We start from the raw sequence: 15,828 nt of genomic DNA, 5'->3' as shown, positions 1-15,828 counted from the left end.
TATATATGTATATATTACTTATTATAAAATAGGGAATAATGAATTGGTCGAATAGTCAAATATATGGCCAAATAAAACGGCCACCTACCCAGTGATCAAACAACATTTAAAAAAAAAAAAAAATCCTCAAGAATTTTTATTGTTTATGTAAAAATAGGCCTGGGCATTGTAAGAAATTTTATATCGTGATAGATCGTCAGTCAGACATCGCGATGTATCGCAATTTAACATATGTTTGAAATTTATCAATCAGAGATCTTTAAATCAATCAAAAATAAATTTATAACAAAAGAAAATGTTAATTCTAAAAAAAAAAAAATGATTCTATAACATCAATAGCATTGCTTAATTTTTTCAATTAAAATAAAGATGGATTGATTTAAGACTGTCTTAAGAATTGACTTGCCTTAAAGTAAAAACAAACACAAGCTTTATTTTAATTTTTTTTAAAATTAAAAACGACTTAGATTTTTTAAAAATAATAATAAAACTGTTACAAAATATTTTACATACATTACAAATTAAAAAAAAAAGAAAATGTCAACTTGAATAAAAAAAATTTTTAATTATTTGTTGAAAAAAAAATGTGCTTTTGAAACATTGTTAGGCTTTTGTTAATTACTTATTTAAAATAATAAAGTTGTATTGACTAATGGTCAAATGGTTTTAATGTAAGTTTTTTTTCTATTTATTTATTATTATTTTCCTTTCTGAAAATGAAATAGACTAAAGATTTAAATGTTTAAAAATAATACTCACTATCTGACAAATTATTAAACGAACATGTATTGAAGGGATTTTTAAATATATATATATATATATATATATATATATATATATATATATATATATATATATATATATATATATATATATATATATATATATATATATGTGTGTATATATATATATATATATATATATATATATATTCTATATTTAAGAGCACTATTGTTAAATTATTGAAAAGCGTTAAAACATTGCTTAACTTTTTATTTAATTTTAAAAAATTTAGTCATTTTAACTAACAACCAAATTAAAAAAAAAAAAAAAAAAAAGAAAGAACGCAAACTCTGTTTCAATTTTATTAAAAATAAAAGCAAATTAATTTGTTCTAATTTTTTTAAACTAAAAGCGACTGAAGATTTATTGGTTTAAAAACTAATCAAATTATTATATTTAAAAAACTGAACTCAATGGCGCGACAGCCCATAGAGGGCCAAAGCCTACTGTGCCCATCTCAGTTTTCTTAACCTTGGGCTCTGGGGTGCAACGTGAATTAAATAAATTTTTAAAAAAAATTTACTTTTTGTGACAAAATATAAATTACTTAAATACAAAATATATAAAACATTAAATTGTATCACTTTTAAAAAAATCAATAAAGAATCTTTTTTTTTAATTCATGAATTCGTTTCAGTAATATATTAAGTTCAGAACGAAAATTTAAGATAACAGCGATTGAGCAACGATCGCCAAGTAACAGTAGGTCTGCTGAAAATAATAGACAACGTTAAATCCTAACAGAAAAAAAAGTGACGAAATATTGCAAAGATCGCTAAGTAGCAAAAGTCTCACTGAAAATAATTTACTTGAAACGTTATATTAAGTCAAAATAAAACGCACAGCGAACGCAAGATAAGTCCCGCTGAAAATAATCTTCAAGAAACGTAAAATGCCAAGGTAAAAAATGGCGCATAAGGAAACTAAGCATCGCGTTCTATATTTCAACGCTGATGCCGTTACTCAATATCACGAAACGAACATCATCTTCGTAGCTAAAAATTTAATCAACATCTTCGCAGCTAGACGAAATCAAAATAGTCTTCGTCAGCGCGGTGATAGCGTTAGCATAGGCAAGAATCCTCGCACAATAAACCGCGAGCGTCTTAAATCAGATTCCTGATGCATCACCTAAAATAAAATTATATCGGCCTGCCTATATGTGCATTAAGTCGATAATTTGCAATACATCGATTAGGCAAGAATACTCGCACGTTAAACCGCGAGCGTCTTAAATCAGATTCCTGATGCATCGCCTAAAATAAAAGTAATTATATCGGCCAGCCGATATGTGCATTAAGTCGATAATTCGCGATACATCGATTTAAAAATGTCTAAGAATAGCGCTCTTTAAAATTGCCGCATCATAACAAAAACAAGAGCTTTAAAAAAAATAAAAAAATAAAAATAAATAAAAAATGGGAAAGTCAAACGAAATAAAAACAAAAAATCGTTCTCAATTTTTATAAGAAAAATTTAACGTTGAAAAATACACTTTAAGTGTTTCCCATTGCCGGATTTTAAGAAAAAATGACGAAAAAGAAGCTCTTTAAAATATGCTATCAAAATAAGTAAAAAAAACATAATTAATCAAAAAAGCTAAAGAAAAACAGAAAATTTTCCTAAATTCTTAAAATAAAACTTACAACGTAGAAAATCAATTTTCTATTTTACCGGTTATCTAATTATCTGTATAACTTTAAAAGAAAAAGTGGAGATAAAATATATCAGAAACGCTGTTAAAATGTCGCGCTATAAAATAAAAAAACCCAGCGAAAGTGAAAACAGAAAGCAAACATTTCACTCTCTTTAAAAAAAAAAGTGTCGATGAGAAAACGACGAAAATGATTTTCCTGATTAAAATTATACTTCGCCGAATATTCGTAATATCCCTAAAATTAAAAAAATGAGTCATTTATAAAATTCAATTTCAGAAGAAAATCTGATACGATGAAAAAAATCCACTTTGCCTTGCGACGATCACTAGATGCTGATCCATTCCTTATATTTTTTATCAAGTGTCCAGAAATTATTAAAAACACACTTTGCCGGCATTTCTAACAATTTCACATTTGAATGAAGTATCGAAGCTACCACGTGAGCTATCAGAAGAATTGAATTTCTTGATCCCTATGGATGAAGAAGGTCAATGCAGGTCTTCAGCTGATAAAGTACTGTCTAAAAATAAGTCAAGACCTCTACCCACCTGCAGTATCACGCTCTCCTCTCCCCACACTAAATTTTTTTCTTTCAGAGTGATCCAGAAAGAAATATTTTAATGAAAAAATTAATAAAAGAAAAAAAACAATAAGGACGTGCTTTCTTCTACTTGCTTGTAACCCCTACCCTCACACGCATTCAAAATATTCTACCCTCAATGCAGGGTCTCATTCTAGGCGAAAGACATACTTTTTAACTGTGGATATTTTCCTAAGATAAAAAAATTGTTCCAAGGAACTAGTGATACTAGAAATTAAGGACTTTTAAGAACCATGAATCAAAATTAAGTACTTTTAAGGGCCCTTAATTTTCAAAATAAAAACTAAGCAGTTTTTAAGGACTTTTAAGGACCGTGGGAACCCTGACGATACAAAAACATAGAACAAAATACAAACATAAAACAAAAGCAATTTTTAACTGTATAATTCGCACTTACAACTATTTGAGTATTTTTTTTTAAAAATAGCCTATGAAGAAACGTATTAAACTTTTCAAGTGTGACTAGAATAAAATAATTCAATTAATTTCATGTTAAATCATATCCTCACCTTTAGATAAACAATTTCTTCAGAACAATGCATTCTACCGACAGAGCTGCCTTTTAAAACGATTTCTTTTTCAACAATGTTTGGTGTGTCACTACTCAAAGAGGATTTAAAACGAACCCTGTAATATTTTCGTCCAGTGAATGTTTCAGCCTCTATTTTGTATTTAAGCTGTTGTCCTTGAGAAGATGATATAGAAGAATTGAATTGAAAACAGGCTTCAAAAGAAAAGCTGGAAAAAAATATATTATTCAGTTACAAAGCTAATTTAAACTTTACACTAAATCATGAATGATCAAAAGCTTTACTATAAACAGTGCCTTAAAAAAAAAAAGGTCATACCACACATTAGGTGAGCTTTTGTCCCTCTCACATCCTTTTTCGTCTGGATCGATATTTTGGAGCTGGCCACTTACTGAAGTCACTATGTTCAACACTGGCCTAGATCTAAATTGTTAAGAAATATTGTTAATTTTTCTTAATAAAAAAAAAAACACATAATGGGCAACACAGCTTTAAAGGTTAATTTTTGTTATGAATGTCTCCTTCAAAACAGAGAAGAGATTCTACTTCCTCTGTGCAAATCGACAGATTATCATGATTTGTAATCTACATATTCATTAACTAACTACTTACAATTTGTGAATATATTTTGTAACACATTATTTATTGAAATGTGCTCCAATAAACCTGATTACCAAATTTTAGGGTTGAAAATATATCTGGAAATTTGAACTTTTGAAGATACAGTCAAACTTCTATATAACGATCCTCCATTTTGCGAATTTCTCTATTTTGCGAATTTTTTCAAGGAACCAAGAACATTTCGGAAATTTCTTTGTCAAATAACTTCCAAATAGCGAAGTGAATTTTCTATTTAACAAACTTTTCTTTGAGATCCACTTACCCTATTTCTCAAAATATTTCAGAACATTTTAAACTTCTTAACGCATTTTATGGGGGAAATTAACCTTGAATTGAATTTCGAAGCCACTTAACTTTTAGAGAAAGCAGTAAAATCACTTTCTCTTTTTGTTCGCATTTCAAACGAAAAACTCTAACACAAACGACAAAATTAACGGATTTCATCCGTAGCAATTAAACTTTAGAACGCATGTGATAATGTATGTTTAAAATTACTTTTATAATAAATGCAGCTATAATTTTATGCATAAATTTAGCTTTTTTTTAGTTGAAAATGTATAGAGCATGATTGTGTAACACTGGATAATGTTTTGTTCTATAGTAATTGCTTTCCTTGCAGATTTCCTTTACGATTAAAATTTATAAAATAAATAGTCGATACTACTTTACAATATAAGGGTGTATCCATTGCTATTTTAATTAAGTCTAGTGTTTATGAATTTGAAACCTGTTTTGGGTCGTTTAAGCATTTCAAAAGATGATTTCTATTCAATGAATTTTCCATATAACGAACTTATTATCGGGATTCAGCCACTTTGTTAAATAGAGGTCAGACTGTACTTTAAAAACCACATGATAGAAGAGAAATTTTAAAAATAAAATTTTAAATATCTATTAATTTCCTAACAGCTTCGGGCATATGGAGTCAAACATTAGCATTAATGACATTACAAAAAAGTAAACCATGTCATATGAAAAAAATATAAACCATATAAAAAATATAAAAACCATCTTAAAAAATTAACAAAATACAAGTGAGATATAGACACAAAATAAAATAAATAAAAACAAATATAAGCAGTTGAATGGAAGGAGGTAATATTAAAAATCGAAATATAATAAATTATTTCTTTCACCTTAACATAACTGCTGTATCAGTTTCATAGCATCCAATTAATAAATCTGGATAACCATTACTATCAATGTCCATCCTTCCATTTAGTGAATAACCAAAGGTGGTTAGTCCACTAGCTTCGGCAACGTCTTTAGGGTGAATAACCTGAAATAAAATAATAAATTTAAAAAACTTCTAAAATCGAATAAAATGAACACAAACATTTTGGAATTTTATTATAGCTCATTATGTAAACAATATTCATAACATATTTTTTTTCTTTAAACTATAGTTTGACTTCAAAGAATTTAATTGTTAATTATTCAACCTTTAATTGAGATCTAGTGATAAATAATAAGTTGTAAAATGATGCAGTCTGTGTGCCCATCAGATATTCAATTTATAATTTGATTGTGTAACTGATTATAAGAAAAACTTGAAAAAGATTATAATCAGGTAGAGATGCAATATTCTAATAATTTTTTACCTACCAAAAATAATATTTTTCATTTAATGCTTGCGTTATTTTAAATCAACAGTGCTTACTGCATAGAAACATACACTTGAATATGCAAAAACTTAATTAGTTTTAAAAAAATTATAGTGGAAAAAGTTAATTTTTGAGCATTCAAAAACAGGTGACAATCCTCAAGACTCACTAGAGGTGAATGAGACAAATAAAACAGATTTGTTTTGCTTTCCCCATTCACTTCTTTATTTTTGAAAATGAAGTTGTTTATGTATCAAGTAGATCTTTTTGCTTCATTTCCTTAGGATTATTCAATTTATATAAAAGACAATATTTAAATTTAGTTAGAATTAACAAAATTTTTAATTCAATAATACAGAATAATGTTACATTAAATTCGTTATTATTAGTATTGAAATGCTGCAATAACCAAAATTCCTTAATATAAATCCCTTTTTATTAAAATAAATAATAAAAAAGTTATTCAAAAATTTTAAATTATGTCATATTAAAACATAAAACACTTAATTATTTATACAAAATTCTGTAATACTACTAATTTTTGAAATCCTACAAGATTTGTGGCTTTAAAGTAAATGCCTAATATGTAAGATAAAAAATTTAAATTTTTCTAACCTTTATTTAAAGAAATTGATAATAAATTAAAATTAACCAGCAGTTTTTATGTTTTTTCCCCAACATTTTAAAATTCAATTTTAAAACTGTCACTACATTTTTCATCTCTAAAATTTTTATAAATATACTTAGAACAATATGCTTACAAACTTAGCTTGTCTTTTTTTTAAAAAAGCACACATGTAAACATTTAAAAAACTGAATAACTTTAAATTTATATAATCACCTGAGATGGAGTAAGAATAACACCTTCAGATGAGCCTGAATAAATATAAACAGCTCCACCTTTCTCTTCATATGGTGCTCCAACCGCCAGATCTGCACAAGAATATTACACGCTTAAAAATTATGAATAACAATATAAAAAAATATAAGTATTTTGATATTGAATAAAGTAAAGAAAACAGACGTAAAATTTGTGGCAATAAAAAAAATATATATGTACTTCAAAAATTAATGTACAAATATTAGAGAGGGATTTAATTATAAACACGATTAATATTTTTTTTCATTTTGTTATTTATTGTAATAACAAATTAAAATTTACAATGCAGAATTAAAATAAGAATAAATATTTCTTTGGTAAACTTGTACTCATAGACTATATTAATTTTTTAAATAAATCCTCCAAAAATAGATAATTATTTAGTATAGGTACTTAAAACATAGTTTTTAATTATTAAAACTCTTGAATGCATGTTCCCTGGTATTTGGTAACTCGATAAACAATTTATAAAAACTAAATATGGTCAAGGTTGAAGTTTGTAAATGTATTGCTTATAAATTTAACTTAAACAAATATTATTATTGATAAGCAGTGGTTTTTTCCTGCATTATTACTATCATTGTGCTCAGTTCAAAAATTGGATTTAACATAAACATTACAATAGTTTTAACACACACTATAAAGTTTGTTAGAAAATTAATTACATGTAAAATTATCAGTTAAATTAAAGCATAAAGAAAAAATTTAAAAGTTAATATAATTGTTTTAAATAAAATATCATATTAGATATTAAAGTACCAGGAAATCCATCTTGATTTAAATCACCAGCATTTTCAACAGAAAAACCAAATCTGGATTCAGGTTTCCCAGTAATCTTAATTGGTTCCGTTAACTCTGATAAACCCTGAAAAAAAAAATTTTTATAGCAGATGATTTTGTGAGGGATTTTGAAAATAAAATTTTTATAAACCCTGATTTACCTCGGGAGAATTCATGTAAATGTACACAGCACCACCTTTGCCTTTCTTAAAGTAAAAAGGTGCTCCCACCACTAAATCTAAATACCTGCAAGAATGAAACATTTAAGCTTATCGAAACAATATCGAAATTTAATGTTACATATAGAAAAACAGAAAAAATAATTATGTTTCTGAAGATAAGATATAACAATTAAAGAGTGCAAAATAGAAAAAATGAAATTCTAAACAATTTTTAATATAATGAGTGTTTACAATTAGAGAGTCAAACAATGATATTCTGAACTCCAAGAGAGATACTAATTATTTTGTAATATTGAAAATTCAGGCTATCAAACTTAATATATATTTATTGGATACTGAATATTCTTTGATAATTCAGTCAACATTTATTCCTGACATTCTAAAATTTGTGTACATTCATTTCAAGAAACAGTTAATATTTACTATAAACAATACCTTTGTTTTTACAATTTATTTTATGTCATGCTGAATTTATTTTAACCCAAATAAAACTACCAATATAAACTCAATTATAAACACAAATGCTGTAACCCCTCTTAATATTTTTGATTCTGCCAAATAACACATATCAAAGCAATATTGTCCATAATAATCAAAAATAAATATCTTAAAAATCACAGTTTCTTTTGGATACATTAAATTAATAAGTTCTTTCCTATTTTAAGAGCTATTTATTTATTTTATATTTTATTTGCGCTATTATGAGCTATTTATTTTATATTTTATTTATTTATTATCTATACACGTCTACTTCATTAGAAGTAGACAACTTCTTTCGAAACATGGCAATCTCCTTTTTATTAGAGTTTCAAGAAATGGTTCATAAGATTATCCAAGAAAAAATCTTGAGAATTGGACTTCAAGAAAGCATTTAAATTTTTCAAAATTTAAGAAAAATAATTTGTTGGCAATCAAAAATATTTCACTAAAACTAGCCACTGACAAATGCATTAAGCATAAAAAGTTTTTTTTTCTATTAGCAACAAAGCAAATACATAGGATATTCAGATTTTTTGCTGTCATGCAAAAAATTTATCAAAGCTCATGATATCAAAGTTTAACTGTACTAAAATGCAATATAAACCCAAAAAAAATATGCTCTGTATCCATAATGGATCAAAAGTAATTTAAAAATAGAATTCCTTTTATACTAATAACTTAGATTTCAATTTCAAGTTTTAAGCACTTTTCTTAAGAGCCAGAAATTGATTTAAGTAATTTCTTTTATAACAAAAGAGTTGCCATATCAAGAATTATATCTAAACTTTACATACTTTCTCACATCAGTACAGCTACATTTATCCACCATTTACATTAAAATATATGATGCTGCTTTCCTTAATAATGCAATTATTACACATTTGACAAACTAACAGAGACGAAAAAAGAATCAAGAAATCACATCAGTTACTGCTCATAACAATTCTACTACATGAGTTACGCAATTTCTTGCAGGGCATATTATATTCATTTTTTATAATTTTTTTTTTTTTGACATAACAAATATGTCTTAAAATAAAAAATAAAAATTTTAAACTTGATTATATTTTAAAACTGAGAACAAAATACATTATTTATATAATTAAGGATTTCAAAAATACAATACACAGATATATAAACATGAAATCAAAGTAGTGAAAACTTTCTTAATAATTATCAATCATTAAAAAATCATTAAAAGAAATTAACCTACCCATCATTATTTATATCAATTGAGGTAAGTGAATATCCAAATGAAGAAGCAAAATTGTCTCCACTCAGAATCAGTTGAACATCAAATATAACAGCTTTATTTATTTTTGTGAAGAAAACAACTTGTCCTGTACCATTTGATCGAGGAGCACCCGCAACATAGCTTTGTTTACCATTGAAAAAGGCGCCGGAAGTCACAGCCATACCTATAATTCAATTCAGAATTCAAAATATCACATTAAAATTTTTTCAAGTTACAATAATTGAACAGAAAACTAGTACTCGAAATTTCCTTCAATGAGAAAGATAAAAAAAACAACAACTGAATAGTATTGATCGAACAAGAAGTAGTTTGAACATACAATTAAATCATTCACCATACTTTTTGGACAAATTCATTACATACTTTTTGTACTTGAAACTGAAAACTCTGCTAAAGAACAAAAGTTTAAAGATTTTTGAATATGTTAAGATTATCAGAATTGAGGGATTCAAAAAGATGATGTGACAAGTTGTTTCAGAATAAAATAATTAATAGTTGCATCGTATAAAATTAATGTTAAATTAGTTAATAACAACAACGCCAGCACATGATCTACGCAGCAACGTCACACCTATGCCTCCAACAAGACACATATCGGGAATATGGTCGTGGCTGGAGAGACAAGTTACAAACAATATTTTTTTCCACTTGCCCTTCAAGACATATAAACAACACAAGAGTAAATTTAATATCAAAATAAAATATTTGATTAAGCCAAAAATTCTAAGACTAGCAACTGAATTCAATGTTTAAAGTTAAATGCACAGCAATGCTTAAAAAAAATTTATAAAATTTCAACAGTATTTTGAAAATATTTAAATCTTTACACAAATGGTGATGAAATTATGAGCAAACGACGTCGTACCTTAAGCTGATTTTGGGATTGAAAATTAAAGGATTAAATTTCGTGTTAGTTATCCTAAAACTGAGAAACTATTCAAAAAATCCTTTAAAGAACAACAGGAAGAGAAAGAAATATATGGTTTGCAGTGTTCTGCTTAACAAACTAAGATTCATTCTCATCGATTTTCCATTTAGTTACTAAGTAAATCATCAGATGGCACTGAGGAAAAACTACAAAACAACAAAACTGCAAGTCTCATTATTTTAACTGAAATAGTTGTTCAGACATCTGTTAATTATGTCCTCAGACTGCTTATATGGTTGTTGCAAAGGGTATTTGCTTCAAAAATATTGTTTTATAGGTTTTTTTAATTAACAGTATTGCCTGGCAATAAACTTTTTAACTAAATTTGAAACTTGGTGTGAAAAACTATCTTGCTTTACTAAACAGAATGCACCAAAACATGTTTCTATTTTTGTCTTCTAAGCAAAATTTATATAGGTTGGCAACTTATAAATAAAAAAAATTTTATTTCATACTACATTAAAAATTTATTTCATTTTTTTTTTATACCAGTTAATTTTTTTAAACTTATAAAGAAATCACACTATACATGCATTTAATTATAATAATCCACAATAAAACGTAGATCAGAAAATAAAATAAAAAAATCTAAAACTTACAAAAAAGATTTATTAATAATAAAATTAACTTTAAAAAAATCAAAGTCTATTTTACTCACCAAGATAACTGTACTTATCAACAGGAGAAGCATCTTCCATAATTGGACCATAATACCACCTTTTATCATCACGAATTTTAAATGAAATGCTAGTGGTAAACACTGTACCCCGCCATGTAAAAGGACCAGGTGTACCAACTACTATGGTGTTCCCCTGTAACAATATACAATAATTTTAATATAAATGCAAAGAAATAGAAACGGGCACTTTTAGCAACTAAATTATTAAAATCAGAGATTCCCAGAAAATTAAATTATTTGCTGTGAAATCAAAATCGAAAACAAGAAATACTCAAAAAATAATCAGTGAAAAACACTTTCAAAGGCCTTCATAATGCACTTAAAGGAGTTCATCAAATGTATGTATGCATTGCTTATTGAAAATGTTTTTGATTTTTTTTCAGTATCACTATAATAATACATGAAATTTGAAAAAAATACAGTTCAGACTAAACAATACTTAATGAAATTAAATTATAAGAAATTTTTTGCCAAAAATTAAATACATTAATCAAAATATACTTTTTTAAATTTTTCTGTCTCTGCTTTTCTTTTTAAAATTAAACATGAAAATTTGATTTTTTGAACTTTGAAGTTATGAATTATAAAATAGCTAAGTATTATATAGTTAGAAATTATAATTATTCAAAATATTATGAATTAATCAATTTAAAATAATATATTTATGATGTCTGTAAATATTTATAATATACAATGGATGGTTGATTGAATGTAAACAAAAAGAAGCTTCCTAAAATCTGAAGACATTTAAAAACTTCCGGTGTTACCCTCCGATTTAGTTATTCCCACCAGGCGATGTGTGAACAGGCTTAATATTCTAGAAAGTTTTATTTTTGTGATTTTTTTTTTCAAATGCATGTGAAATTTTACCATTCATAAGAGTTTCCTGTAATTTATAAATTCCAAAAGGTCGTGACCCTAAAACAAATTTAAGAAGTTTAATATCACAGTTTAATTTGAGCGTTATCCCCTATTTTGCTATAATTATGCAAAATATCACTATTTGTTATTTTTTGTTTAGCATCATAGCATGCTGGTGGAAACTTCCGAATTCATTTGTTATTTGTTTCAGCAAACATTAAGTTGAAAGAACATGTGATATTGAGAACACTACAAGTGTAATAATATTAAATGATGCACTTCTCCAAACTAAGGAGTAAAAATTAATCGGCAGAAGTAGCCTGTAAGTCTTACAACGAATTCGAATCACTACCACCATCTGTTCTACGCTTTACATGGTCAACTATCTATACAATCAAAATTATTTATTTATTTTACACAAATAAACTTCCAACAAAACATTTTTATATTATCACTCCGGAATCTAACCTAATAGATAAAATACTTAAAAGGTGACCTTAATATACAAGTTTAAAGATTTCTAACCAATAAATTTTTAAAATACATATTTCGCATTAACACACACACACATAGATATATATACATATATATAGCATAATTGAAAAGCTTAGAGGAAGAAACAATTAAGTAACACTTAAGTGAATTTGAGTAAATGAATGCTTAAGTTTTTACATTACTAATTTTTCAATAAAAATAATGCTGTTTCATGCAAAAATGACACATTTTAATTTATAAAAATATTTTTCATAATTTAGGTTACTGCTTCACAAATTTCTGCCACTGAGCACTAATCCACTCAGTGAACATGAAGTTTTTCTTTCATTCTCAACTTCTCAACTTAGAAGACAAGAGAACACCTGTTTAAAGAACAAAGTCACATTCACCTTCAAGAAAAATTCTTTCAAATATAAGTAATCAGCAATTGGGCAAAATGGAGGTAAGAACTACAAAAACCTTTTGTGATTAGCCCGATGCCAATGGAGCTCTGATATGCTTCTATCAAAGTATAATTTGCAACAGCAATGCAATTTTCACCAACAGAGAGCAAAAGAAAGTTTAACTATCTATCTCCGCTGAGCCATGCCGATTTTTATGAAAAAGTTGGATTTAGTTTTCTTAAACATATAAGTACGCTTATCATTTTGGATAATAATTAATAATTAAAAATAATTAAAATTAATAAATCATTTGAAAAAAAAAACATAATTTTTCCTTAATGTATGAAAGCTGCTTCAAGTTTTTCATTTTCAAAATTTTTTCTGTCCCCGCGCCTTAGCGTTCAATGCCAAGCAAAATTTTCAAGAGTTGTTTTCTGACTATTTCTGATTATAGTCACTTCCGCCCAATGAATACTCAAATAAAATGTCACTTAGTCAATTCTTCCACCGAGTATCTTCGGAATGAATAAATTTAGCAGTAAATAAATGTTATATATAGCTAAAATAAGAACTTTCCCCAAGAAATCTCAATTTTTCTAAAAATATTACTTAGTCGGTTTTTCCAATAAGCTCCTCAATTATAGTAAACATTATACTTACATCAGCAACCATACCACTTGTACCTGCTTGACAGTACCCATATTGTTCATGAGCTTTATTAACAGGACGATTTCTACAAGGTTCAAAAGCCTTTTCAAGTTTTAAATTTTGAGACAGAGAGTAACAGATGCCTTGACCCCATTGATAGTCTGGACCAGACAACACAAATCGGTGGGCGCATGACTAAAATAGAATTATACAATATTTTAGAACTGATATAGTAATGATAACTAACTCAATGATATAAATCAGTAAGCAATAAAATTTATAGTCAAATAATTGTTAATAATATTGCAATAATAATACAGTAGGGAACCGATTATCCGGAACGATCGGGACCATCACTATTCCGGATAACTGATTTTTCCGGTTTTCTGAATCGCTACAAAAGCCGTTTTTTTATTGTTAAACCCAACTAAAAAAAAATTTTTTTTAGGAAATAATCTTGAAAAGAAGAAAAAACGATGAAGTAATACACTAATGATTATTTCCAAAATGATGGTAAGGTGAACATCTTTCAAAAAAGAAAGAAAAATCCTAAAATCTTATAAGGAAAAAAAAATTTTGTTTAAAAAATGGCGGGAAAATTTATCGAATTTCGTTCCGGTTTTCTGGTTTTCCGGTTTTCTGATTTCCGGATAACGGGTTCTGTACTGTAGTAACAACAATAGTCAGGATTTGCTTCAGCCCACAGAAACAAAATGCTACCCAAAATCATTTAAATTAGGTACAAATGTAATAAAATAAATCCCAGTCAAGTTACTAAGACACACTCTTTAATAATAAATAAAAATACAATAAAAAAATAATAATTCTAAAGAAAGTGGAACAAAGCTTCAATCAGCCTATTTGTAAGGAAGAATGTTGATTGCTCCAAGTAATGAGGAATTTTAAAATAGAACCTTGATTTTTTCAAGTAATTCAAAGTGAACCTACTTCAGATAACATAAATCTTTGAGCTATAGATACAAATCTACATTTATTCTGAAAATCAAGATTAATTTTTCATTACAGAGCTTTACATTTTACCCAATCAATTCTTTCAAGAACTTATAATACTAAATCTTCTTTTTAATTTAAAATTTATTTTTATATCATAAGACATTTTGTACCATCATTGCACCAACTGACAAAAGCAGTTTGAACATAATAGATATCTTTAAAATTTGTAATATTAAATTTTGAATTCAAAAATTCTCATCTGCGGGAAGGGAGGCTCATTTCTTTGCAGTAATTGGTCAAAACATGTTTTTCAATAAGTGAAAACAGCAAAATTCATCATTTTGAAGCTAAAAAAAGGGTTTAGAATTGAACATAGAAAAATACACCACATATTCTATACGCTATTTTCAAAACCCCTGAAGTAGAATTGATGGCATGAAACTGTAGCACTATCGCCATCAAATTCATCTTCGACCTCAATGCTGATTGACAGAGATTATTGTAAAAATTCATCATAATCTAACGTAATTGTAATAAAATTTGTAAATATATGGCCCCAAAAATTATGCCTAAAACTTTTATGATGTTTAAACTTAAGCTGAATTTTGCACAATGAATAAATAAAATAAATCATTATGCAGTAAAGTCTGTAATCAAGTAACAGAAGAAAAAAAATGCTTTAATATTTGTTATTTGCAGTGAGTGTTCTTTCAATGCAGATGTAGATGTAGTGATAGTTTAATAAAAAAAGTCTCAGCAATTTCCTCCATTTGATTGTTTGCTTTTTAAAAATAAAACTTAGATGAAAAGTAATCTGCAAATGCTCTAATAAACTGTAGTACCCAATAATTAGCTGGAAAGGTTTCTACTACCAGGAAATTAGAATTCAAAAATTAGTTTCAACAATTGCATCAAAATAAAAAATGGAAATCATTGAATTCGAAAAAAATACATTTTAAGTTAATGAAATTTTTCATTTTAACTAAACACACTGATGAGTTACACAATTTGTTTGCTTGAAAACACTTAAGAAGAAATAGCCAGTAACATCTAGTTGTTTTTTTTTAACATAACAAAGAACCAATCTACTAATGTACATATTATTAGAAAAATTTTATAAATACAAGCAATTAAGATGTTATAAATAAAAGAAAATACATGCCATCACATAGCTTCCTGGTCCTCCACTCGAAACTGTTACTCCTAGCCATTGGTCGTTTTTAATAACTCCGTAATCGTGATCTAATTTTTTTAAAAAAAGGGATAAGAATCAAAGAAAGCACTTATTGTAGTTCAAGTATTAGGTTATTAGCAATCGAGCATTATTAAAATACAATTCATAAAAATTATCTGACTTCTTAATTATTTCTCTAAGGAACACATGATTCAAAGTTCACCATGACAACAAGATTTGAGTAATTTTTAACAATATGTGTGCCATTTCAAACGTTTGAAACTAATATAAAACTAAAATTAAATTTACAACTTTTTTAACTGAAAAAAAAT

General features: G+C 26.8%; 1 protein-coding gene across 1 annotated transcript in view; it reads right to left on the bottom strand.

The window, feature by feature from the left end:
* The window catches only part of LOC107443562 (integrin alpha-PS1), a 113,539-nt gene that overhangs the window by 19,321 nt on the left and 78,390 nt on the right, over positions 1–15,828 (bottom strand). The window contains exons 3-12 of the mRNA XM_087159114.1: positions 15,485–15,564; positions 13,381–13,563; positions 10,961–11,114; positions 9,333–9,537; positions 7,619–7,703; positions 7,437–7,542; positions 6,639–6,730; positions 5,330–5,472; positions 3,891–3,995; positions 3,552–3,780 (exon numbers count right to left, since the gene is read on the bottom strand). Of these exons, the coding sequence (XP_087015240.1) occupies positions 3,552–3,780; positions 3,891–3,995; positions 5,330–5,472; positions 6,639–6,730; positions 7,437–7,542; positions 7,619–7,703; positions 9,333–9,537; positions 10,961–11,114; positions 13,381–13,563; positions 15,485–15,564 (1,382 nt within the window). The remainder of the gene's footprint in view (positions 1–3,551; positions 3,781–3,890; positions 3,996–5,329; positions 5,473–6,638; positions 6,731–7,436; positions 7,543–7,618; positions 7,704–9,332; positions 9,538–10,960; positions 11,115–13,380; positions 13,564–15,484; positions 15,565–15,828) is intronic.

This window comes from Parasteatoda tepidariorum, chromosome 3 (assembly GCF_982258835.1).
Source record: "Parasteatoda tepidariorum strain Cologne lab strain chromosome 3, Ptep-v5.0, whole genome shotgun sequence".
Lineage (NCBI taxonomy): Eukaryota > Metazoa > Arthropoda > Arachnida > Araneae > Theridiidae > Parasteatoda > Parasteatoda tepidariorum.
Note: the sequence above shows the minus strand (reverse complement) of the source record. Positions and strands in the feature narration are given on the sequence as shown.